This window comes from Mustela erminea, chromosome 2 (assembly GCF_009829155.1).
Source record: "Mustela erminea isolate mMusErm1 chromosome 2, mMusErm1.Pri, whole genome shotgun sequence".
Lineage (NCBI taxonomy): Eukaryota > Metazoa > Chordata > Mammalia > Carnivora > Mustelidae > Mustela > Mustela erminea.
Window position 1 is genome coordinate 100,371,290 of NC_045615.1, and position 25,260 is coordinate 100,396,549.

Genomic DNA, 25,260 nt, shown 5'->3' on the forward strand with positions numbered 1-25,260 from the left:
CTTCCAGTCTGCCTCTTTCCTCCCTCCTGAGGTTCTCAGGTTCTCAGGACTGTCCAGGGCCTGGATGGGGGAGCATGTGAGGCTGGGGTCGGCACCCTGGAGCCAGGACCGCCTGGCTTGGGGCTGGAAGGCCACAGAAGGCCACGCCCCTGGGCTCCAGTCATGCTCCATCAGCTCTGTGCTGTGTGACCTTTCCCATCTGCCTCCACCTCTCTGCGCACTGCGTGGAAAATGATGATACTAATGTAGTTCGTAGGACTTCTGGAGGTTGAAGACCAGGTAGCGTGTGAAAGGGCCTCAGCTCGAGCTGTGGAAAAGGTGGTGGAGTTGCTGTTATTTTGAGGGACCGGGGGCGTTCACCAGGTCTGGGTGGAAGGGCTTCCCTGATGGCAGAAGACTGTGGGCGCAGGGCCGGCCCCTCATAGCAGCCTCGGGCTGCATCTCCACTCTTATTAATTCTCATCCGTGCAGTTGGAGTTTCAACCTGTCATCTTAGAAACCATCCCCATGGTATTCTTTCTCCTCCTACTCAGGTGTAGACACCCCATGGAGACGCCAGGGTCTGTCTGCCCTCCAGGGCATGCTTTCTACCCCAAGTGGCCTTCACAGAATTCCTACTATTTAAGGTCATGGGGGTTGTCCCCCAGCAGTGAGAAAGGGGCCTAGATGAGGTGGGCATGAGGACAGGTCAGAGGGCGCCATGTTTAATATCGCCGAAATGACCGCTTCACCCTCATCACGTCTGAGCCAGCGCTGCCCTCTGACCTGCTGCCCATAGAGATCTCACAATGAGCGGTTCCTGAAGTGGCCCCAGCTAGGGCTGGCCCCCGAGGGGCGCCCTGTCTAGTGGGGAAGAAGAAACTAGCAGGAACCCAGACTAGGGACGTGTACCGCGGAGGCTTTCAGGAGGTGGCGGCCTTTGAGCTGCGATGAACATGGAGGGCCCCGGGCAGGTGGAGCATGGTCAGACGCTCCCAGCAGAAGGAAGGGAAGGAGGCCCCAGAGCAGGCAGGAGGACTGAGGCTGCAGTGTCCTTGCGCTCCCCAGCAAGAATCCCTTCACCCGGAAGCATTGGTGGGCCATGCCACAGGGTGCATCCCACGGGAGAGGGCATGTTCAGGGCCTCTCCTCTCCTTCGCAGGGGTCACCTTTGGGCAGGTGGTCACCGATGGCTCAGTGGTGAGGGGAGGAGTGTGGGGTGCATGTACGCATTTTACCCCATCACGTGCTCATGTGGGGAAGGGGTATTACTAACCCACATTCCGGAAGTGATCATTCTGGAAGTGATCCCATGTCAGGGAGAGTGAAAGGTGGTGTCAGCACCATGGCCAGCAGCCGGCTGCCGCCCACCTGAGCCCAAGGCTACCAATATTGCCATGGAGGGGTGTCCAAGACGATAGTGTGGGGCAGTTCATCTGTGCCGTCTAGAATTACACTACGCCAGCCTATGTAACTAATTCACGTGATATACTTTGCACCTAATTTCATGGACGCTAAGGATTATAAAAACCGTAAATGCGAATGGAGAAATCTGAGCCACATGCAGATGCCTAAGACAGCCCACCCCTCCAGTGCCTCCACCTGGGGAGATCACGTTAGCTTCGGCCTCCCCTCTGCTCTCCCTTGCTGAGCCCCTTCCCCACCTCCGGGTATAGAGACGGACAGGACCTGGCCCCCTCCCTTGTGAGGGAGGTAGAGCCATCAACCACTGAGCCAGAGAGCCTGGGTGACACCCCTGCTCCCCAGCAGATTGGGCAGTGCAGCTGGGTCTCTCCTCCCAGACGTGGCCCCGGCGCAGGTGGCCCTGGTACATGTGGCCTGCTTCCATACCTGGTGGACCCAGGCTTTCTTGGGCGCCATTCTGAACCCCCTGATGGGTATGGAACATAGCGTACACTCAGCACACCCTGAGAACCCCACATGTGGGCACACTGTGCCCACCAGCCAAGTGTGGCTGCTTCTATGGCCCCTTTAGTTTTAGCAGAAACACTTGTGTTTTATTGTCTACACAGGCAGGAGAGAAACACTACCACCCGCTGTGTGCGCTATGCGTCCGGTGCGGCCGGATGTTTGCGGAAGGCGAGGAGATGTATCTTCAAGGTAAGGACAAAATCGCTCCACCCAGTCCCCTAGGGCAAGACAGGAACAGCCCCGGGCCCTTACTGCGTGTCAGGTGGGAACAGGTGGGTGGCCTGTGTCAACTCACTAGGTGGGAGGTCCCCCCACCCAGCCCAGTGGCAGCATGCGGGAGGCAGAGCCATGAGCTGGTGATGGCCAGGACATGGAGAGGGACCCAGGACTGCTTGGCCCCTCCCCAAGACGATGGGTTGGATATGGAGACCTCACGTCTTCAGCCACTGTTTCTATTCAATGGCCCGTCTGTGTCCAGTGGTCCCAGAGACAGGCTGAGCAGGGCTGGGCTGATGGGAGAGACCCACATGGGCTGTTTCATGACCTCAGGGGCCGGTCGTCTTGGAGCTGTGTATCACACAGGCCTGCCTTTCTGAGCCCAACCTCGTGAGGTGACGTCAGCTAGGCCGGCCTCGTCCCCGGTGTCCCCTCTTGTTCCTTGAGTCTCTACTTGAGAGCCCATGAAAGGGGTCCTTTGCACCCCTCCTGTTGCTGCTGGGATGTCTGGGAAGGAGGGGCCCCCCGCCAGCATCGTCCCCACTGTAAATAGTGCTTTCAGGCCTTCCTGACACCCAGCACAATGGCGCTGGTACCGTAGCACAAAGACAGAAGCTCGCCATCAAGGGGGACCCAGTCTCCGGGAATAAAGATGCTCTTCATGGCTCTGGGCGGCGGGTCCTGCCGTGACTTTGTGTGGGATGTGGAAGCCAGTCCCTTCCCCTCTCCCAACCTCAAGTTTCCCAGTTGGTGTGACAAGGGGGTGGACCCAGGTCAGAGGTTTCAACCCCGCACTGTGGAGCACCAGCTGGGGCCTCTTCGCCCAGGGAACCTGTGCCTGGTCCACCTGGATACTGGGGCTCCATGAATGTGTCGACAGGTGAATCCATACAGTCAAAGCTCTGCAAAGCAGGGGACCTAGTGAGCCTCATGGCCTTCGAGGACAACAGGGCAGCCAGCCCCTGCCCCATAACCACCAGCACCACCAATCCTGGGACACACCTTTCCAGGAAATATAGGGGATGGGCTGTGGATGCTCAGTAATGATTAGGGAGACCCAGATGAAAAGAATAATGAGATGCTGCTTTTCCCCACTGGGCTGACAAGGATTAAAAGGAGGGTCACAGCCCCATTGTGAGGAATCAAGGAAATGGGTCTTTTACCTGGCTGGTGTAACAAAAATTGGGAAAATGCCAGAATGGATCAAGAACCTTAATGCCCACACGACTCCATTTCCAGAAGTCTTTGAGTGAACGGGAGGGGTGTGCTGGGACTTGCGTGCCACGGAACCCCCCATCTCCAATGTGACTTTAGAAATAAAACGCCACAACCAGCTGGCAAGGAACAGATAAACCATCCCCTCTCCATGTGCTGGGATGTCCCACCGCCCTCCCTTTTGTGCTTCTCATATTTACTTCTGTGGGGGAAACCTTTCAGACACTTGAAACAAAAATCGTAGGACAGAAAACAATGTTTATACATTATCCATGTTCTCTGAAAAAAACGCTGGAAAGCGGCCCAAATCGAGTGGCTAGGAGGTTATAGGTGGTTTTAATTTTTTGATTTATACTTTGTTGGGTGTCTTTAATTTTTAAGAAGGAATATCAACGACTTACCTATTCCTTTGGTAATCATAGTTGTCAAGAGGAAAGTTTTTACGCACACACACACACACACCCCTCAATCGTGGTCTCTCCGGGCTCTCCAGGAGATGCAGATGTTTTGCCACATGGGGGCAATAAAAGGTTCCCCTCCTGGGAAGGATTTGCAAGCAAGAAATAGGATGCCGCTCTTTTCACAGTCTCCAGTGCCTCTCATGAGCCAGGCGCCATGTGGCTTGTTTGGGGTGGAGGGTGCAGGCGTGGAGCAGACTCAGCCCCCTTTTTGATGGGGCATGAACCTAGACACAGAGCCATGGAGGCAAGGGGGCCAGGCTGGGATCCCAGGGAGGCCCCAGTGGGAGAGCAGGTGCTCCGGGCCCTGAAGGACGGGGCGCAGGGAGGGCTGGAGGGCTGACGTGCGCCGAGCCCGCCAGTACCGGACAGTGCGGCGAGACAGCGAACCCATAAGGCACGGTTCCGCAGGCCCGTTCTGCTATGTCCTTACCCCAGATGAACTGCCCCGAATTCTCCTGAGGGCCCGATGAGCGAGGAATGTTATCAGCCCTGTTGGCAGGTGGGAAAAATCCAACGCCTGGAGAACTTGAGTTTGAACTGGGGAAAGGAGGGGCGTGGTGTCCCCGTTACCTTGATGGAGCTGGGTGTCAGTGTGGGTGCTGGGGCCGTGCTGGCTACTGAGCGAACTGAGGCAGGATAGGGCTCAGGACCCAGAGAGTCAGGGAGACGGATGGGCCCAATGCCGGAGCCTCATGACTGCTCCCCAGCAGCCCCCAGTGCTGCTCTTCACCCCACACCCTGGTTTCCCCACCAGGGTTCCCCCTCCTGCCTTCCAGCCAAGAGCTCTCGCCGCACCCCCCCCCCCCCCCCCCCCCCGCGCCAAGCCCTCATTCCTAAGGCTGGTTCCCATCCCCAGCTCCGGTCCCAGCCCCAGCCATGCCCGTGGTTGGGCCTGGCTGCTGCCCCCACATTCATGGGCAGCCCATCCTCTCTCCCCCTGCCCCTTTGAACGAGAACGCACTTGACACCCCTCTACCGAGAGGCCACTGGGCACCCCGGATGCCCCCACTGGGCAGATAGCTCACAGTGATGTGCTTCCCGTTCATTGTACACCCCCGCCCCCCCACACCGGGGCCGTTGAGCCCCTGGGGCCGGGCGGCGGTCTGCTTGCCCCAGGCCCAGCACCCACTCCAGCACTCCAGCCGGCCCCCCGCTGCTGACTCCCTGCACGGCCCCTGCATCGTGGGAAGTGACACTGAGCCCTCCCTCTCGGGGATCTGTCCGCAGGCTCCTCCATCTGGCACCCAGCGTGCCGACAAGCAGCCAGAACTGAAGACAAAAACAAGGTTGGTGGAATTTACAATTTTCTCCTGTGCTTTCTTCGGCGCCCGTGTGTGGTCACCTGCACCTGACGGCTTGCTGGCCGGTCGCACTGCGCCATGGGCCAGGTGGCATGAGGCCCGGGGGTGCTGAGGATGGTGCGGGCCAAGGCGGGGGCATCTCAGGGCCTCCCTGTCCCAGCCCGCCCACCTCTCCGTGGGTCTAGAGGGCATGAGGGCTACAAAAGTTTGGGGACAGCAAGGACATGAGCGGGTCTCCAAGTAGTCCCCAGACAGTCCACACACAAGCACCAAGTGCAAGGTTGAGGGGATGCTGGCTGGTGGAGGAGACCCTCTCCGTATGGGCCCCCACAGGATGGGAGAGCCCCAAGCCCGTCTGGCAAACTCTCAGTAAGCCTTCGCTGAAGGAAACCAGCAGAGGGATATTCTCCCCTTTCCCTTAGAAATTGCTTCCAGTGGGTTTGAAAGCTTCCCGTGCCTCCCTCGCAGGTAGCCTCAGTCATTCAACATGACATCACCAAGTGTCTGGCTGTACCAGGCCCTTCTCCTGGCCTGGGGCCCAGAGGTGATGGAGCCCTGCCCCCATATGCTCTGGGCAGAGGGGTGTGTGGGGGGGCACACGTTCATGTCATGTGACAGTCATGGGGACCCGAGCACAGGGTGCCCCTGGGGCCAGGGCAGGAGGGCTCCGTGGAGGAGAGGCACTTCCTCTTGTGGGTCCCAGGCCTGCCCTCATCTGTGGCACCATCATGCCATTGTTCAACCCTTTCTGTGGACTCCAGGGCTGGCCCAAAGGTGGGGACCTCCCCGCTGGGGCTCTCCTCTCCAGGGCTGGCCCTGCCCTTCACCTGTGACCTTTTTTCTTGGGTGGTGCCAGTTGCTTTGTTCAGAGTCCTCCGAGTGTCTACATGGGGCTCCGGTTTAGTTCAGTTTTGATGCCCACCAAGAGGAGGCCTGCTCAGTCTGGAGAGCCCCCTTGTTAGGGCTGGTGAGCACAGACCTAAAGGGGCTGCTGCTCAAGACTTGGACCTGGGGTGCAGGCGGGGAAGAGTCCCCTGAGGGCTAGAGGCCCGGAGATCCCCGCTCCGGGGTGTAGATAGTAGCAGGAGCTGGAGTACAGGGGCAAGGAGCCCTAGGGCAGGTCTGTGGCCCCGGGACCCTGGATTACGCACCCCCGTGTCTGCTTCCCTGAGCACAGTGCCCTCTCACACCGTGCAAAAGGAAGCAGGGGGCACAGGAAGCCCCCTAGCCTGGGAAGGGACACCAGCAGTGTCTGGTGGCCAGGCCCATCCTCTTCCCCAGGCCCCACAGGTGACACCCATCACCAGTTTGGCTGAATTCCTAGAACTCTAGCCCAAATTCTAGAACACTGGGATTGGGGCCCAGAGCGCCCACCCGGCCTTCTCCCTGCCCTCCTGCTCCTCCCTGTCTGGGACCATGGTTGCCGCCCCTTGGCTGGGTCCCCAGGTCCCCCACTGCCTGGGGCCCAGGATGCTCACACTGAGCATGTGCAGGATGGGGCCTGTCCCCAGGCCCAGTGCTGGGGAGCCATGTGAACGTAAGGACGGAGGGGCAGCCATCTTCCCAGCTCCAGGGACGCAGAGCATGGAGACCACGGGAGGGACCTGGTGACTGCCTTTGTCCCTATGGCTGCTGTACTGAGTGACCCCATGTTTAGTGACTTAAAGAACCACAGATATGCTCCCTGATGGGGCTGTGCTCCCTCTGGAGGCTCCAGGGGGGCCCCTCTACTCTTCCATTTCTGTTCCCATGTCTGGAGGCCTCCCTTCCGTCACTACCTGTGCCCCGATCGCATCCTGCCCTCCTCACCAGGACCCCGAGATCCCAGGGAACCCAATCCACGTCGTCCAGAGTGACTCCCAGCTCAGGCTCTCCTTAGCCCCATCAGGCTCCGCATCCCTTTGGTTGCACGTGGTCATAGGTTCACAGGCACGGGTGAGCTCGCGGAGGACAGATATGCCCAGTTTTGTCATGTATACAACTCGGGTTGCAGTAAATGGCAGGGGCACCATTGTCTTGTGTGGCTGATGGAGCTCCCAAGGCCCTGCCGCTGGGCTACTCGAGGCTCCCAAGGCTACTCCCCTGGGCTACTCGAGGCCTTGGAGATGAGCCAGGCAGCATCCCTGATCTCGAAGTGACCGCAGGGTCCCGACATTTGTCGGTGGGACCCCTCCCCAAATCCCCACCCAAAAGCCTGCTGAAGGGACCTGAGAAGCCTCCAGACCCGTTTCCCGAGAGTGACCGGGGGGACTCAGGCCCACGACCAGCCCACTCAAAGACAAGTCGGGACAGCCAGGCCTGCCAAGCAGCAGCGGCCTCCGCTCTCAGCCCAGAGGTCAGCCCGCTGTGACCATGGCTGCTGGCCCAAGGGATGGGAGGTCCTCTGATTGCCAGACAGGGAAGAAGGAGAGGGTTGCTGCACAGCCGGGCCTGGCTTCCTGGCCTGTGTCTCTGCTGACACCCTGGGAACATCCGGTGCCGAGACTGTCCCTTGAGAACAGCTGTCCCTTGGTGCTGTGCCCGGGACTGGTGCACAGGGCCTGCCCTCTGTGTCCCGGGACAGGATCCAGGCCCCGGTCATGCCCTGCTTGTCCCACATTTCACCCTTCAGCCCTTCAGAGCCTCCTCTGTCTAACCCAAGTGAGAACAGACCGAGGGTGGGGCTCACAGTGAATGGACGGGCCTGGGCCACGGGTCCCCTTCCAGAGAGTTCTCCCAGCCAGCCTGGCTGCTCCTGGGCTGCGAGACAGGAAGACTGAACTGTACTTTCCTGTATTGTTCATTTCGTGCAAGCCACTTGGGGAGCATGAAACAGCCAGGCGTGGTCAGCCCTAGGTCAGCCCCGGGTCAGCTCTGGGTCAGGGTCATCTTGGTAAGCTCAACCCCAGGTCAGCTCTGGGTCAGGGTCATCTCGGCAGGGCCAGCCCCTGAGAAGCGCAGCAGAGCTGATACAGGCATCCTTAGCTCTCTCTGGAAGCGGCCCCCAGGTGGAGGAAGCCCCCTGCTACCTGGTAATCCAGACAATAGCTATCTCAGCATTACCTGACCAATAACCAGTCCTTTAACAAGGGCCCTCTTTGCCAGGCTCCTGGACCCATGGGAACAGCTCGGTCTGTGCCTCTGAGTTGCTCTCCAGTAGGAGAGGCTGGCACCGGGATCCCTGTAAGGACAGGCTAGGAAAGGGAGGGCCCTTTGTCCTCCCTGAAGACATTCCCCCCCAGGGCACAATGACTCTGCAGGACAAGGATGGCTCCTGGGTGTCCACTGAGGGTGCCCAAGGAAAACCTTCCAGAAGGCTCTCGCCCTGACTGCCCATCCCTGGTACGTCCTTGGTCACTGGGTCATGTGCTCATTCCGGACACAGCTAGCCACAGAGCTCCTACTGAGTCCCTACTGGCTGGTGGCTGGAATGCAGAGATGAGTGAGATGGCCCGGTCCCTGCCCCTAGCAGACTTCCTGACATCTAGTGCGACGGGCAGGCTCCAGGGTGCAGGGCGCTCCAGGGGTGACAGGGAGGGATGTCCCAGCCAGGTAGCTGGAGAGGGGCTCCATGCACAGTTAAGGTGAAGGTGGCCTGGGGAGGGTCAGGTGGGCTTCTGCTCCAGCTGGGGTGCTGGGGGGGCGGGGCTGGGCTGGCCTGGCTGATCCCACGGGCTGTGAGGACCCTGGCTGGAGTTCAAGAGGCAATGCCCCTGACTCTGCTCTGTACACAGAGCCCTGAGCTACCTGCTGTGGTGGGACCAGCTGGAAAGGCCCCAGTGCAAGGACAGGCTGGCTGAACATGGGCCATGGAATTCTCTGCAGCAGCCAGGGGCAGTAGAATAAGCCTCAGAGCTACAATCCAGCTCTGCCACCACCTGGCTGTGTGACCCTGGGCCGCCTGCCAGCCCTCTCTGAGCCTCAGCCTTCAGCTTTATCATGGAGATGAATGGGTGTTGCACTCCTTGCACCGTGTCAGTGTGACTTGGCATGACCCTGCGAGAACCAGGCTCCCGAGTCGCTGTTACAGGATGGTGCCTGCTGGGGGTCAGGCCTAGTACTGGGGAAGGGGCTGGGCGAGCAGCCTGGCTCCATCTGTCTCCATGGGTGTGAACAAGCCCCCAAGAACACAAGTAAGTATTGATTAATGGTGAGGCTCCTTGGGGTGTGTTGGAGTCCAAATAGAGAGTGAGAGAAAGCCAGGTCTCTGGGCCCTGGAAGAGGTTCCCAGGGCTCAGCTCGGAGGAGCTGCCTGCTGGGGACTCCTTGCAGGTACCGGGACACTGCCAGTCCCTGCGCCCATGGAGGCAGCCCAAGCGCCTGGGATCACAGTGGTGGTGTTGCCCCAGGGCCAGGAGGCATTCCTCGGGCGCGGGGCCGTCCTTGAGTCTCCCCGCTTCAGCACCCCTTCCTTGAAAACACCCCAAGTTCCTCTGCTTTACAAGCAAGGGGCTTTGTGTCCTGAGCCCAGGCTGAAATGATATGACAGCCAGGATGATTTGCCGGCACTGGGCCCCCAGCATGCCATGTCTCTGGTCAGATCCTCAGGGAAATTGCCTTTATAGACAAGGAAGCAGAGACTCAAAGGGTTTTTTCCGAGTGTATAGAATGTGTATGGACCTCATTTGGGGCCAGTATGATGGGCCACCTGCACACAGGGCCAGGGACAGACACATACCCGTTAGCTGTCTTGGGACCTTCTCTGCAGACAACACGCGGCTATGTCTGACGCGGGGGAGGCCGAGGGCACGAGACTGCACAGTAGGGTCGGGCTGAGTCCCACTGGCCCTTGGAAGCCCTGGGTCAGTGCCCCGTCCATAGCTGGGGCACAGCCGGGGCCCAGACAGGCAGGGAAGGCCCTGAGGGAAGGGGCGGCCCCACGCCTGGACCTGGAAGAAGCTGGCCGTCCCCAGGAATGTGGGTGACGGAGACAGACCAGAATGGCTGCATGGGCAAGTGAGGTGGGGACCCCCAGCCTTGCGCCCTCTCCCTCTTCTCTTTCTGCCCCGAATGTATAACCAGGATTGCGATCAGATTCCCTGGGCTGCCATCCCTCTGCCTTATAGGCATGACAGGATGTTGTCCTGTTCTTATTGCTGTCCTGCCAAGAGAAGGAGGAGCTGGATGTCCTCCACCTGCAAGGGGAGGGCCCTATGGCCCGTGAGAGTGTCCTGGGGCCACTGCTGCAGACTGGTGACTCAACCAGTAGAAATGTATTCTCTCCCAGTCCCTGAGGCTGGGGGTCCTGGCTCAATGTGCAGACAGGAATGGTTCCTTTCAAGGCCTCCCCTCATGGGGTGTAGACAGCCGCCTTCTCCCTGTGTCTTCACACAGTCTTCCCTGTTAACCCATCTGTGTCCTGATCCCCCCTTCTTATAAGGACCCCCATTGGATTGGATCAGAACCTCCCCTTGTGATCTTATCTTACGTTAATTACATCTCTCCAAACAGGGTCACATTCTGGGGTGCTCGGGATGAGGGCTTCAATATAGGAATTTCAGGAGCCATCATTCAGCCTACAACGGGGCCCTTCCCAGGCTGCTGGCTTTACTGCAGGGGGCATGGGACACCAAGAAGGATGGCAGCAAGAAAGGAGGCAGCCGGGGGAGCTGTCTGCGGGGTGGGGAGGGAGGGAGGTCTGCATTCTTGGCAGGGGTGGCATGGGAAAGCCAGGTGGTGGGTGGTCCAGGCAGGTGTGGAGGCTGGACCGGGGGGGGGGGGCAGACAGCTGCCAGGTCACGCCCTACAAGTGGGGAGAGATGCAGGCATAGAGAGTGGGTTGGGAGCTGGAGAAGGACAGTGTCTTTGCAGGGATGGGCAGCCCTGATGCAGGGGACAGAGGAAGGGCCAGGGAAACCGTTCCCTTGGGTGAAGCAGGAGATGTGGTCTGGGAGGGAAGAGGGATGGGGTGGACGTTCGAGGAGCAGGTCACAGATGACATGGCCACAGATTCTGACAGCAAAGGACCAGGCTGGTAGAATGAGCAAAGACCACCCACCCCTATAATCTAGGTGGAAAATAACACCTCTGAGCAGTAACATTGTGCGTAAAAGTGATGGCCTTTGCTACCGGAGCATGCAGAATCGGTTGAAAATGCATCACTTGCTCTTGTCCCCTGAAACACAGATAATTTCTGTGCATGCAAGCTGGGTGATCATCGGAGTGTTTCCAACCGTGCAGAGAGCTTGCTGGGGTGCTGGCAGCCCGTGTCACCTGCTGTGTCTGTCTGATTATAGCTTTCCAGCAGCTCATTCAAGCCTGAGTGTTTATTTTAAGAATTCTTTCAACCTAAAAAAAAAAAAAAAAATCTCGCAACTGGCATTTCTGTTGGAGCGTGACCTATGGTGATTGCGTCTGGAAGCTTCTGGCACTGACATGTGCTGCTACAATCTCCTCCTGTCTCCTTTCCAGGAAACCAGAAGCTCTTCTGAGAGCATCATCTCTGTACCTGCTTCCAGCACCTCGGGGTCTCCCAGCCGCGTGATCTATGTGAGTCGGAGAGTGGGGAGGTTGGTGGGGGAATGGTCTGGGCCAGGGTCATTGCTGGGGGAGCCATCGGGGGCTGGGCATCCTTGAGCATCAGGGTGTGGACCTGGTGCCCTTATCCCTGCCACGGGGCACAGACCAGGGTAGACCTCACGATGTCGACTCAGTTCCTTTGGCAAGGACTGCCATGCCACCTGGGGACTGCCTATTTCCAGGGCGATGGTGCCCAAACAGATATGCTCACAGCTGTTGTCCATGGGGGTGTCAAATCGATATTGTGTCCCCATCCCACAGCTAAGTCTTGTCTGAATAAGAAATACTCAGGCTCACGTGGGACTGGGCAGTCGTGGCCAATAGCTGTACAGATGTGCATCTTTTGCCCTGGGAAATGTTGCTAATGTGTTCCTACAAGAAACATGTTACTGATAATATATGTTATGTGATCCCATTTTCATTAAAGAGTGTATGTGTGTACATGTGTGAACAAAGAGAGGTATATGTGTATATAGGTGCATGTGCATACGAGATGTGTGTGTGCGCATATGGGTGTACGTGCAGGTGTGTATGTGGGTGTGTATGTGTGCATATGGGTGTGTGTAGATGTGTGTATGTGGCACATGGGTTGTGTGGTTGAGTATGTGTGCATGTGGATGTGCATGCAGGTGTGTGTGTGTAGGAGTGTACGTGTACATATGGGTGTGTGTATGGGCGTGCATGTGTGCATATGGATGTGTGCAGGTGTGTGTGCCGGTGTGTATGTGTGCATATGGGTGTGTGTGCTGGTGTGTGCATCGGTGTGTATACATACATATGGGTGTGTGCAGGTGTGTGTGCACATGTGGGTGTGTGCACATGGGTGTATATATGGGTGTGTGAGTATGTGGGTGTGTGCAGGTGTGTACATGTGCATGTGGGGTATATGCACATGGGTGTGTGCTGGTGTGCACGTATGTTTTGTGCATGTGGGTGTATGCATGGGTGCATACATGTGCATGTGGGTGTGTGTGCAGGTGTATACATGTGCACGTAGGTATGTGTGCAGGTGGTGTGTACACAATGTATTAAAATGATCACTAGGTCTTTCACAGCAGCTATCTCTGGTGGCAGGACGGGCAGTGGGAGGTCGGTACTTCTGCTAATTTACCCGTGAGCACCAAACTGTGCTGGGAGGAAGAGCCCTGAGGCTCCTGGTACAGGCTGGGGGAGGAGCAGCTGGGCGTCAAGGCCTTACTCTGCTACTGCAAGGAGCAGCAGGTGACTTGGGGCACATCCCTCCTGCCAGCCCCTTCCCACCCGGCCAGGTGGGACACTGTGGGGGTTGGATCAGCTCTTCCTGACACCTTTTCAGCCCTGAATCTCATACTCTTTGGATGCAGAGTCATTCCTGATCTGAATTCTGATGGGTAACAATCCCAAGTACTCTAGTCCTTGGGGGAACATGATTATTATGAGCCCCAAGGATGAATCACAGTGTGGCCCTTTGTGAACATGCCCTCAGAGGCTCAGAAAGGCGGTGTGAATTCATCAGACCAGCTGTGTGCCCTTGGGTGATGAGTGTACCTCTCTAAGCCTCTGAGGGCTCATCTGTACCAAAGGAGACTCATAGTTCCTGCTGTTTAGGGCCTGGGGGGGAGCCCTGAGTTGCAGCCCTGGCCAGAGGTAGGACTTCAGGAATGCTCACTGCGATGATCAGTATGACGTCTGTGCTCGTAGCTCAGCCACCATAGCAAATAAATCCCACAGAGCAGGTGGCTCCAACCTCAGAAACGCATTCTCTCCCTGTCTAGGAGGCTGGGGCTGAGATCCAGGTGGGGGCAGAGCTAGGTGTCCTGAGGCCACCATCCTTGGCTTCTAGTCTTCTTCTGGTCCCTCACATGGTCATCCCTCTGTGTCTTTCTGTGTCCTAACCTCTTCTTCTAAGTTCACCAGTCAGATGGGATAGAGGTCCGCCCTCGTGACCTCCTTTTATCTTACTTACCTCTGTAAAGACCCAATCTCCAAACACGGTCCCACCTGAGGTCCCAGGGGTTAGGGCTTCAAGATAGGGTTTGGCAGGATATAATTCAGCCCATGATGTCGTCAATGTCACGAAAGATCTTAATTATGATTCCTGTTACCTCGGTGAGACAAGGTCAGTGACACACTTAGCGAAGGCAGGGGGTGCCCGGCTTCTGTGGCTGCCATGGCTGCAAGCACATGGTAACGGCTCTCTCGGTGTGAGCTCCTCTTTTAAACAATCTGTCATTTGTCAAGGACTGAGATACAGTCAGGACAGTGCGATGAGCAGCAATGCTGGGCCCTGTGGTCACAGCTCCTTGAAAGGCCCCGTGACCGTCTGCACTGGGGGTTACTGGTGCTCATTGGCCCGAGGTGGGCAGTCTCAGCTTGGATAAACTTCCGTTCGGCTGAGACGGGTGCCCTGGATTCCAGTTTTCAACAGGCCTCGAGCAAGTTAACTTCACCCAGTCCCCCAAATCTGAGCATGACACATGCTCATAACACAACAGAGAGGCTGTGAACACAGGGGACCTCAGGATGTACGCCACACTCCTCCTCCTCCCTTCCCGGGTCACTGCACCCACTTCTCAGATGCCACTCAGAGACCTGCAGAAATTCATCTTCATCACAGCTGCCAAGCCTTGGACCCCCCCACCCAAGAGCTCCCATGTCCCATTCCAACACATGGGCTCCAAGCACCATGGCCAGCACACAGCCCGGACACATCTGCCCTCCAGGGCACCAGGTCGGTCACAGGCCAGAGCATCCAGCCATCCTTGCCCCCAAATCAGGGTGTTGTGGGCACCCTGTCGGCATACATCCCTGGGACTTCTTCACTGGGGAGTTGTGAGTCTGGGGAAGCAAGCCCTTCCTCTGTCTCAGGACTCTGCTCTGCATTGTTTTTAAGAATTTTATTTATTTGTCAGAGAAAGAGAACACATACAAGCTGGGGGAGCAGCAGGCAGAGGGAGAAGCAGACTCCTGCTGAGCAAGGAGCCCAATGTAGGACTCGATTCCAGGCCCCTGGGATCATGACCTGAGCTGAAGGCAGATGCTCAACCGTCTGAGCCACCCAGGTGTCAGTGCCCTGCTTTTTCTTTTGTCTCTCTGCTGGGATCTGTGTTTGGCCTACTGTGTGCCTGATACCGTGCTCAGTGCTGGGCCCTGAGGCGGGGGTGGGGGGAGCCTGAGCCCTGCTGCAGCTTGGAAGGATGCCAGCTGCCCAGCAGCCCAGCTGTGCAGAAGATGGATACCGTGTGCTCTCCAACTGGCCAAGGTAGCCCTGATAATATTATGTGACACGCCCCTTAGGTCCCTTTGTGCTGTATTCTTTTTTAACCCAAATGAGGTCATGCTGAATATTTTGTTGTAACCTTTCTTCAGTGCAGCAGTAAATCAGTAACAAAGGAAAGCAGAAAATCAGCATCATCACGTTACAATGTATTATTAGGGACAGTTTGTTGTAACTATACGGTCGTGGACAGCTATATGTTATTATTATTTATGATGCTGGATGGAGTATGGGAGAGAAAAAAGTGAAGAGAAGTCCCAGGAACATATACGCATCCTTCCGCCAATTAGAGAGCATGGCCCGTTGTCATGGCGACCACCCAGAGGCCACCTGTGGGAGGAAATGCATCTGTGTGTGTACTAGGCAGGACAGGTGCTGAGGACCCAGGAGCAGAGCCACCTGTCCAGGGTGGGAGCAGGCAGTATTGGTGCCCTCCAGCTGCCTCCCTGATCCATGCTGTTCAGGGATCAGCAGGGGCTAAACCCAGGGTGGGGCCGGCCTCGCTGACCTGTGCAGAGTGGGGCTGACAGCCATGGGAGGGCAGATGCTCTGATCACAGCGGGGTCCAAGGCAGGGAAGGGTGTCCATCTGCACATGGACCTGTGAGTCCAGGCCTCGCCTGGCCCTCCATTCCAGCGTCAGCTTTAATTTGAGGTTCATGAAATCCAGTGGATAGACAAGACGTAGGTGGCATTCTCATCTTGTAAAATGGCCCAGAGAATCCACCTAATTTTGGCAAATGCCCCAAGGATTTTACTTGAATTTGGCAAGTATGCCCCAAGGATCCTGCCATGCCAGGGACAGAGCTAGGGAGAGGGGCCCCGTAATGAATCAGATCAAGTCTTGGATCCCCAGGAGCCACCAGTCCCTCGTGGGAGCCTGATGTGTCAACCAACATCAGCACTTTTACTTGAAGGAAACAAGACACTCAACCCAAATAATGGAGGGGGCAGGGCAGGTCCCTCAGAGAGGGCCACCTGGACTGAGTCTGGAAGAACCAGAGGGGGAGCAGGCACAGAGGCCTGGGAGAGAGCAGCAGGTGCCAAGCCCTTGGGCCCCATAAGAAGCTCATCTTGGTAGGCAGCATGGGCGGTGGAGTGAGCCCCTCAGGTAAGCAGGTGTACAAGGGCCCTTGAGGGATAGCTCAAAAATTCTGATCAGGGTCCATCCTGGCTACAAACGACAGGCTTAGGATTCGAACTCAGGTCTTCTGAGCCCTGCCCAGGGCTCCACGGGGAAGAGTCAGAGGTCTGAGACATCTGACATTCCATCTCTCAACCTACACCACAAATGGCAGCGTTCACCCCAAGAGCATCCGCCAGCTCATGAGAGTCTTGGAGTTGGGTGGTCAGGGAAGGCTTCTTAGGGGAGGTGGCCTGGGGCTACTGAACCCTGGCCTGCTGGGGGCACAGGAAGGAGAGACCTTGTGGGGAGCAGGCCGGGAACATCAACCTTGCATTTGGGGACCATAGCAAAGGGTTGTGTCACCTACCTGGAGAGGCTGTCAGAAGATTTGAGCTGGCAGGCAATGTGCCGTAGCTGGGGCTCCAGAGGCTGGGGCCCGGCAGAGAGGATGGTGGGGAGCACAGCTCTGGAGTCCAAGAACCCAGGCCTCTTCCTACCCCACATCCCTGGCTGTGTGACTCTGGGTGAGTTACGTAACCTCTCTGGCTCTGCTTTCTGCATCAGTGAAGGACGGTAAATAGCTGCCCCCATCACGGGCTCTTCATGAGTATTTGGGGAGTAGATAATAAAAGGCTCAGGCCAGTGCCATCCCAGGGAGGAGCTCACAATGTTAGCAACCTCTGTTGATGATGTTTGTTTGGCGCAAATGTGGGAAGAACGCCCTGGAGGCTCTGGCCGGGTCTAGGTGTGAGCAGCTGAGGACCTGGACCAGAGCCACCTGGGCTGGAAAGGGACAGCTGGTTCCACCACAGAGAAGAATTTGGGCCCATGCTGGCCCTGGACCCGGGTCACTGCAGGACACGGGTTGAGCAAAAGATTCCCTCAGGGTTCAGGTAAAGCCGAGTTGGTGGGGACAGCCTGACATCCGGCAAGGCTAAGCTGACCTTAATCCTGATAGGGGGTCCTGGTGGGGAGGAGGTGATCACAGGTGTCTGCTCCAGGGTGGATGGGGACGTTGGCACCCATGACAGGAACACGGGAACTGACACAGATGATCGTCCTGTTGTGACAGCTGAGGGGTGTGTGGGTGTGGTCCTGCCCAGCTCCAGGAACTGTTTCAGCCTGCCATGTGCCCCCGGCAGCCCCCTGAAGCAGGGAGGGGCAGCAGAGTGGGAGCAGAAGCCCGGAGCAGTGGAACAATGCTGGAGAAGCCCAGGTCAAAGGAGAGTGAGTGGTCTGGTGGCTGTTCCCTGAGCAAATGCAGTGGCTCTGTGTGCACCCTCCGTGAGCACCTGCCGGAATCCAGGTGCAGTCCTAGCTCCACCAGAGGTCCTAGCCCAGCCAGCCTGACAAGTGTCAGTCACTCTGCTGCCGTAGCTCAAGTGGAAATTGCTGAGTGCATGCATGTGTGTGCAACCTTGTGGGAGTGTGAATACCTGTGCTTGTGAGTGTGTAGTGGTTCAGGTGAGTGTGATCATGAGTATGAATGTGTGTTATCGCATGGGAGTGTGTGCATGTACATGTGTAGGTGTGAGTTGGGGCCGAGAGCATGTGTGCCAGTGTGGGACTGTGTGTGTGTGTATGAGCAAGTGTGTGGACATGAGGGTGTGAACATGCACTGATGTGGGGACAGGAGCATGTGTGAGCATCTGTGCTGGTGTGCAGTGGTGGGTGAGAAAGGGAGTGTGCATTGTGCCTGCACACGTGAGTGTGTGAGAGGGTATGGGCACTTACGACTTGTGCAAGTGTGTGTGCTAGTGTTCGGCAGTGGCAGTGAGAGGGTAGAGGTCTGTGAGTGCATATACCACCTCTGCCGTAGGCAGTCCTCTGTGTGCACGTGCAATATGTGTGCATAAGTGTGTACATGGTGTTTGCACATGCACATACACACACCTACTAGGTGTATATTTAAATGCATGCACACACGCACCTGTCTTATGTGCATATATATCGTGTGTGCACGTGCATGAATGTGCATGTTTGCATGCACACATACATGTACTTGAAACTTTAAGTGCCTGCACATGCCTATTGGCACACACGTGTTTTAGGTGTGCATGCATATGTGCATATGTGTTTATAGGCATGTTTTCACATGCTGTTTGCATATATTCACACATGGGTCTGTGTTTGCACACACACGTGCATGTTATTCTTGTGGGTGTATATGTATGCATATGTATCCAAGAATTTGCATGTCCATATGCACACGTGTGCATTCTCATCTGTGTGCGTGTGATTTGCATGTGCGTATAGATTGGTGTGTGCATACACAGGTGTGCATAGGTATGTTTAGGCCATGGCTGAGTCTCGCTGTCTGCTGGGCTCTGTGCTGGGCAGGCGAGCGGCTCTACGTGTCTGCCCCTGGGGCTGTCCTATGCAACTGTTTGTGCCACTCTGGAGGGTGAGAGGCAGAGGATCAGAGAATAAACTTCCTTAGGACCGTGTGACCTTCCAAGGTAGGGTCGAAGGACCCAGGCCCACGGGACCATGAGGATCCCCTCACCGCTGCCTTTGTCCCTTCACCCCCATTGCACCGAGCCTGGATCCTGGGCATGGCCCCACTGTCCAAGTGGCCACTGGAGCACCTGCTGCCCTCTCTGGGCTGTGAGTCACAGCGCCTTCGCTCTCTCTCTCTCTCTCTCTCAGGCCAAGCTGGGCGATGAGATTCTTGACTACAGGGACCTGGCTGCTCTTCCTAAAAGCAAGGCCATCTATAACATCGACCGCCCCGACATGATCTCCTACTCGCCATACATCAGCCATTCAGCGACAGGCAGGCAGAGCTGCCACGAGGTGCGGCCCCCATGGCAGGCGGCGTGCCCACGGCAGGGGTCGCCTGCTTCCTCCCCTTGACCCTTGGCCTCCTGTCCCCTCTAATGGCCTGTGCCCATCCCCTATCGAGAGGCCCCAAGGGCTCCACCCCAACCCTGGCCGAGGGTCTGCTTGGGCAGGGGAGGAAGTAGGAGACACGCTGGTGTGAAGGAAAGCTGCCGCCCTCTGTGGCTGGCCTGCCTCCCGCCTCGTGAATCCCATGTGCTGATTTGACGACCTATGGGGACCACACACGACGGACTCCCTAGAGTCCCTTGGGCGCGTCCTTCTCTGGTGACTTGGTTCTCGTGGCCTTTCTCCATCTCACATGGAGTCCACTGTTGGTTTTCCCTGCTCTTTGGTAATGTTGAGACTGGAGTGTGGCCGTGGATGCCTGGGCTAGGTGGGAAGAACAATTTGCCAGCTGGTGGCCCAAGCGTGTGTGCTGTCCACTTGTTGGGAGCCGGGCACAGGTGCTCTGGGCTGTGCAGCACAAGGGTGGGGCAGGAGGGTGACGACAACCCCAGTTAGTTTGCTCAGTAGCTAGCAGGCACCCCTCTTGGCTGGCTTCTGCTGCAGGGGACACCCGGGACCCTGAGGATCTGGGCAACAAGCCCCATTCAGAGGCAGGACAGGGAGGGATCCCAACCTGCCCCCACCTACCACGCATGCAAGCTGTGTGTGGGGCTTTATTCTCCAGTATCTGGTAAGCTCCAGTGGACAGCACTAGAAGTGGATCAGAAAGGTCCAGTGACTTGGCCAAGCTCCCCCAAATGATGAATGGCACAGCTGAGACCAATCCAGGCCTTTCTGCCCCAAAGACCACCTGCTGGCTATTTCCTTAGCTGCCCCTCGTGCTTCCTCTAAGACACGGGAGCCAAATCTAGAGGCTGGGGTTCAAGTTCCCGTCCAACCCCTTGGTGGCCCTGGGCCACCCCACCCTCCCTGGCTGGAGCCCGAGATTTCCTGTGCAGACTGGCTCATGGGGCCCCCAGCTGTTTGTAGGGCTGCTGTGAGTGCCATGGAGCCCTGTGGCCAGGGAGGGCCACACATGCACGTGGGCGCAGGTGGCTGCTACCCTCAGTCCTGCTCCCACAGGTCCCGAAAGTGTCCACAAACAAACAAGCAGAGCACAACAGCACAGGGCACATGCCAGGTCTGAGCCACAGTCGCCAATGTTACACCCCTCTTGTGGTGCTGTGAGCTGGTGGGTCACACTGTGGCAGCTGAGCGGTGTCCCCACCATCCAGGTCACTGCTTACTCTGCTGGCCTACTCACTGTATGGACACTGGGCTTTCCTGTGTGTGCGTGGCCCGTGGCCCCACACTGTAGGAGGGAGTGTCCCAAGTGCAGACGAGGGCACAGGCTCAGGGGACAGACATGGCCTAGGGCTATGCATCTCACCGAGGCGAGGTGGGACTTGGGCTGGGCTACCCAGCCCTGGTCACTGTGGCCTCCCGGCCAGCTTCTGCCATTCCCCGGGGGTGTCAGAGTCCCCTCACTCCCCTATCTCAGGGCCCTGGGCCTCTCCCCTCTCCAGGCCCTGCCACACCCTGGCGGGAAGCCGGCATAATGGAGATCTCTAAGGGGGCCCATCTGTGGGTAAATGATGGGGTGGGGACAGGAAAGCCCCAGAAGGAGGGTCAGGCACTGAGCTGAGCAGACACTGGCCTCAGGGCTGGAGGGCCCTGTCTCTCTGGGATGGCGGCCTTCTGGTGGCAGGTGGCCACCAGAGCAGGGGTCCAGCGGGAAAAAGAACAGCAGGCTGGAGGCTTGGGGAACTGCCTTCACCTCTCTGAGCCTCAGTCTCCCCTTCTGTGAAATGGGAAGATTGGGGACACTTTCCCTTTCCATTCTGCAGAGAGCAGGAACCCTAAACCCTGAGGTCCTAACAGCCCCTCCTTTTTCTGGGCCCCTCATCTCTCCGGTCTGGAGAAAACCAAGGTGCTGGGCTCAGATGTTGTTGTCACTGCATGCCCTGAACTGATGGTTTTCCTTTTGGAAAATACATCCTCACGGGAGAGCAGTAGGCATCAGGGCGGGCCAGTGTGGAGGGACACTCCAGGCTTGGCCCAAACAAGTGTCCTGGGGACCCCTTTCTTGGAGGACCATTGACCATATTTATCTTAAAAGAAGGTTCTGGAATCCTGCATCATGTCTTATGGTGGGGTTCATTTCCCATCTGGAGGAGGGTCTGGGTGTGAGGGTGTGTGTGTGCCCCTCAACCCCCATCAGCGACCTAACAGGCCATTCTGCATGTTGTGTCCCCAGTCCCCACAGGTACTCTCGCCAACGTTGACGGAGGTAACTGCCTGTCCCTGGCCAATGCCCCCTCTTGCTCATGGCACTGCCACTGGGGTTATAAACATAACCACCCACGGCAACGCTGAGAGGGCCTATGTGGCTCTCAACCATGGGGTCTGGGGCCAGGGTCCTCGGTAGCCTGAAACGCCATCCTGGGTGTCGGTTATTTTTATAATCGTGTCTCATCTGCATGCTTCCATGGTGCACCTGTCAGTCCTGCAGTGGCTGACACTTGGGGTGTGGCTCCCTGAGGTCTGGCTCATGGCTTCCTGGAGATAAAAGGCCCAGGAGCCCGGGTGAGCTTGGGCCCGCTCACGCTCCTCTGGGCGGGACATACTGGGCTCCCGGGTCCTCGCAGACAAATATTCCAAGAACATTTCTCTATCCAGTAGCATTTCTGGTCCACAGCCCTGTCTGCCTATTTCTCAGAGCCACTCAGGGGTCTGGACAGGTGCCAATCAGACTCCAGTCTGCATGGGCATCGAACTCTCGGATCCAGGAATGCACCACCCATACCGGACAAGTGGCCATCCATGATGAGCTTCAAAAACCACATGTGGCTGGCCAGCCCCATGGACAGGCTAAGCAAGGAGATGGGATGCCTGTGGGATGGCAACTGGTCAGCATGGAGAGAGCGCCCATTGCCGTGGGTGGGACAGGCCAGGCGGGCTCAGGGGGAAGCCAGGGGACAGCTGGCAGGAGAGATCCCTTTGCGGGAGCTGGTCTGGCCAGGTGTCGAGGTGGGGGCATGGGCAGGTGTTAGGGCAGTGGCTCAGCTAGTTCTGCTGAAGGACATGCTTTTGGAGGCAGAAAGTCAGCTCAGAAGGCGTGAGGGCCATGAGCTCCAGACCAGACTCTCCCCTCTCCTGGGCTTACCCTCGTGCTGGCCTCAGCTTACCCCACGGCAGGCTGCTGGGCTGGGCCATTCCAGGACTCTGGCTAGTGGTCTGGGCTGTGGCGGGCCAGCAGCCTGCCCTCCCCCGAACCATGGTGTCATGCCATCTCACGCCACCTGCAGCCTGCTCTGACTGTTCCAAACCATTGTTCATCCCATTTGACTGGAGTCTCGTGGGCCAGTGCTTGTGGGTCTGACTCAACTGGGCCTTCAAGCCTGGGAGGGGTGTCTTCTACGTCCCATATCTGGGAGCCCCCTTGTGCGGGAGGTGGGGGGAGAATGCAGAATCTCATGATTCTCGAGGATCTCAAAAGATCCTGCTTGTAAGGAGCTTTGGGTGGCCAGAAGGATGGGGCAGGAGAGGTGTAGGGGGAACTCTCTTTAGGAGCCCAGCCATAGGGAGGGCTGATGGAGACTCTGCCCTCTGGGATCTGGGGGTTCTGGGGACGTGCTCAGGCCACGGGGAGTATTGGCACAGGAACCAGCCCCTACCTGGCTCATCCCAGGGTGCCCTGGCAGGTGCAAATGTTGTCATCCTGGGGCCATGCTGAGTCAGCCTCTCCGGTCCAGAGGGCCAACACCAGGAGGAGGGTGAATGCGTGGGGGCAGGCAGTGCCCACAGCTCCGCTGTTCACCAGGCTGCCTTTCCTCCCAGGGGGATCAGGATGACCGCTCTTACAAGCAGTGCCGGACCTCCAGCCCGAGCTCCACCGGGTCCGTCAGCCTCGGGCGCTACACCCCAACCTCACGGTCCCCCCAGCACTACAGCCGTCCAGGTACTCAGCCCCCGTGGCTTCTTTGACCCCAGATCAAGCCGTATTTCTTATTGCTTTCCCTCTTCTGACTCTGTCTCTTCCTTTACACAACCGGAAAGATGATGGGCCGGGTGTGGGAAGGCCAGCGGGGGATGGGAGAACCTGACCAGGTCACGTGTCTGGGGAGGTTGGCCCCCCGTGTTTGGAGGGGAAGAGAGGACTGCTGTGCAGGCAGCTGGTTACCTGGGTGAAACACACAGGCAGCACTGAGCATTTAGAATCTAGCAAGGGATGCCAGGGAGCTAAAGGGGCATAAATATGGGCGACCAGAGGTCCGTTAGTGCCGAGCTCACGTGGGGCTGGGGGGGTTGAACTGTGTGGGCAGTGTCAATGGCCAAAACCAGTTAGAATATCTATTGACACCCTTCACCTATGGCTGGGTTGGTGGCCCCGAAGACCGGCAGCCGTCCCCATGGGAATGTGGGTGAAGGCTCACTGCCCCCCTCCTGGCAAGGGGACACCCAGGGCAGGGCGCTCTCCTTCCCTGGTCTGCTGCCTCCCCTGCCTAGTGCCCAGCTGTGTATCGCTCGCCCTTAGCTCTGAAAACTCACCATTGGCCTCAGTGTGTCCAAGGCCCAGGGACACTCCACGTGCACACTGCCTTTGTGAGGGATTTTTCCTAGCTGCTTCCTCCATGGCCAGCTGCTGCATGACTCCATGTCCACATCCACGGGCTACAGCTCTAATTTTCACAGCCTTTGTGGAAAAGTCAACTCATTCATTTGCAAAGTTATTTTTGTCAACTCCCTGCAATGTTCTTGGAACATCCTGCTCAATAAGTGGAGAATGGACGGATCAGTATGCGAGTGTGGGAGCCAGGGGGTGTGCAAGCGTGTGTGCAAGCGTGTGAAGGGCGTGTGTGTCAGCCAGGGCGTGTGCAAGCATGTGTGTGAGTGTGTGAGGCCGGGGATATGTGTGTCAGCCAGGGCGTGTGCAAGCATGTGTGTGAGTATGTGAGGCCGGGGATATGCAAGTGTGCGTGTGAGCAGGGGTGCGTGTCAGCCAGGGGTGTGCAAGTGTGTGAGCCACGGGGTGCGTGAATGTGTGTGTGAGTCAGGGGGTGTGCAAGCATATGAGCCAGGGGTGTGCAAGTGTGTGTGCAGGTGTGTGAGTCAGGAGTATGTGAATGTGTGTGAGTGAGCCAGTGAGTGTGTGAGCCGGGAGGCATGTTAGTGTGAGTGTGTATGTGTGAGTGAGCCAGTTAGTTAGTAACTAGCCAGTTAGAGTGACCACAGGGTTGTGAGTGTGTGTGAGTATGTGAGTGAGCCAGGGAGTATACAAGTGTGTGTGTGTGAGGGAGCCAGGGGTGTGCGATGTGTGTGAGTGAGCCAGGGAGTGTGTGAGTGAGTGAGTGAGCGAGTGAATGAATGTGTGAGTGAATGAGTGAGCAAGTGTGTGAGTGAGTGAATGAGTGAATAAGTGAGGGAGTGTGTAAGTGAGCAAGTGAGTGGGTGAGCAAGTGTGTGAATGAGTGTGTGAGTGAATGAGTGAGCAGGGGTGAGAGTGAACAAATGGATGAATGACTGACGAGCAAGCAGGCAAGCAGGTGAGTGAGGACTGAAGGGTGGTCCACCTTCCCAGGCGTCCTCTCCGAGGGCTCTACTCCCAATCCCCCATCCCCAAACCCCAACCCCTGGCTCAGCTGGGCTTGTTGGCTATGCCTGGCCAGGTGCGGCTTCCAGGGAGCTGAGATGTGGGTCTTGGCGGGACAAGGCCTGGTGCCTGTCAGGTGCATGCCCACCCCGCTCTAGCCAGCTGCTGTCAGCTGTCTCAGAGGCCAAGGAGCCCCCAAGTGGAGGGATAGGCCGGGGCTCAGGGCCAGGGCTGCCACCCTGTTCCTCAGGTGGCTGGGCTTCCTTGCTCAGAACCGGAGCAGACTGGTCTAAAGCGTATCTGCTGAGTCCCCCTTGGCTGCCTCAAAAAGGTGTCCCTTCCTCGGGAGAGGAAGCGCAAATGTTCCTAGCGGAGTGGGGCCTAGGAATATTTGGTGGCTGTGCGGCCAGTGGGTCTGGGGTGGACTCTGACTTGCTCTCTGTCGCCCGCAGCTGGTACTGTGAGTGTTGGTACCAGTAGCTGCCTGTCCCTGTCCCAACACCCAAGCCCTACATCCGTGTTCAGACATCATTACATCCCCTACTTCCGAGGTAAGGTGTGCAGTGCCCGGGCTGCGGGCACGCGCAGGGCGTCCAGCCACGCGTCTGTGTCTTGCTGTCCTGTGTCCGCCGCATGGCTTCCCCGAGCCCTGTGTCTCTGCCCGTGCTCCCTGCTGTGTGTCTCGTGGGTCCAGCCCCGTTTCTGTCGCTGTGTCAGTGTTCCTGGGACAAGGACATAGGAAGCTTGCTGTGGGAAGGAGTGAGTAGTGAGGAGCTGAGTGAAAGCCATGGGGCAGGAGGCTAGCATATCCCCCGTGCTTGGCCTGGGGCCTCGTTTCTGAAACCTTCCCCCGTG

The 25,260-nt window shown here is 57.6% G+C and overlaps 1 protein-coding gene across 10 annotated transcripts in view; it reads left to right on the forward strand.

The window, feature by feature from the left end:
- ABLIM2 (actin binding LIM protein family member 2) overlaps window positions 1-25,260 on the forward strand; it is a 135,114-nt gene that overhangs the window by 67,258 nt on the left and 42,596 nt on the right. For 4 of the 10 annotated variants that reach the window (XM_032333725.1, XM_032333726.1, XM_032333728.1 and 1 more), the window contains exons 7-11: window positions 2,013-2,100; window positions 5,031-5,089; window positions 11,495-11,572; window positions 18,633-18,779; window positions 22,653-22,773. In XM_032333725.1, coding sequence (XP_032189616.1) covers window positions 2,013-2,100; window positions 5,031-5,089; window positions 11,495-11,572; window positions 18,633-18,779; window positions 22,653-22,773 — 493 coding nt within the window. Of the gene's footprint in view, window positions 1-2,012; window positions 2,101-5,030; window positions 5,090-11,494; window positions 11,573-18,632; window positions 18,780-21,069; window positions 21,103-22,652; window positions 22,774-24,857; window positions 24,957-25,260 lie in introns of all 10 variants that reach the window. The other 6 variants (XM_032333723.1, XM_032333721.1, XM_032333724.1 and 3 more) reach the window with 2 other exon arrangements.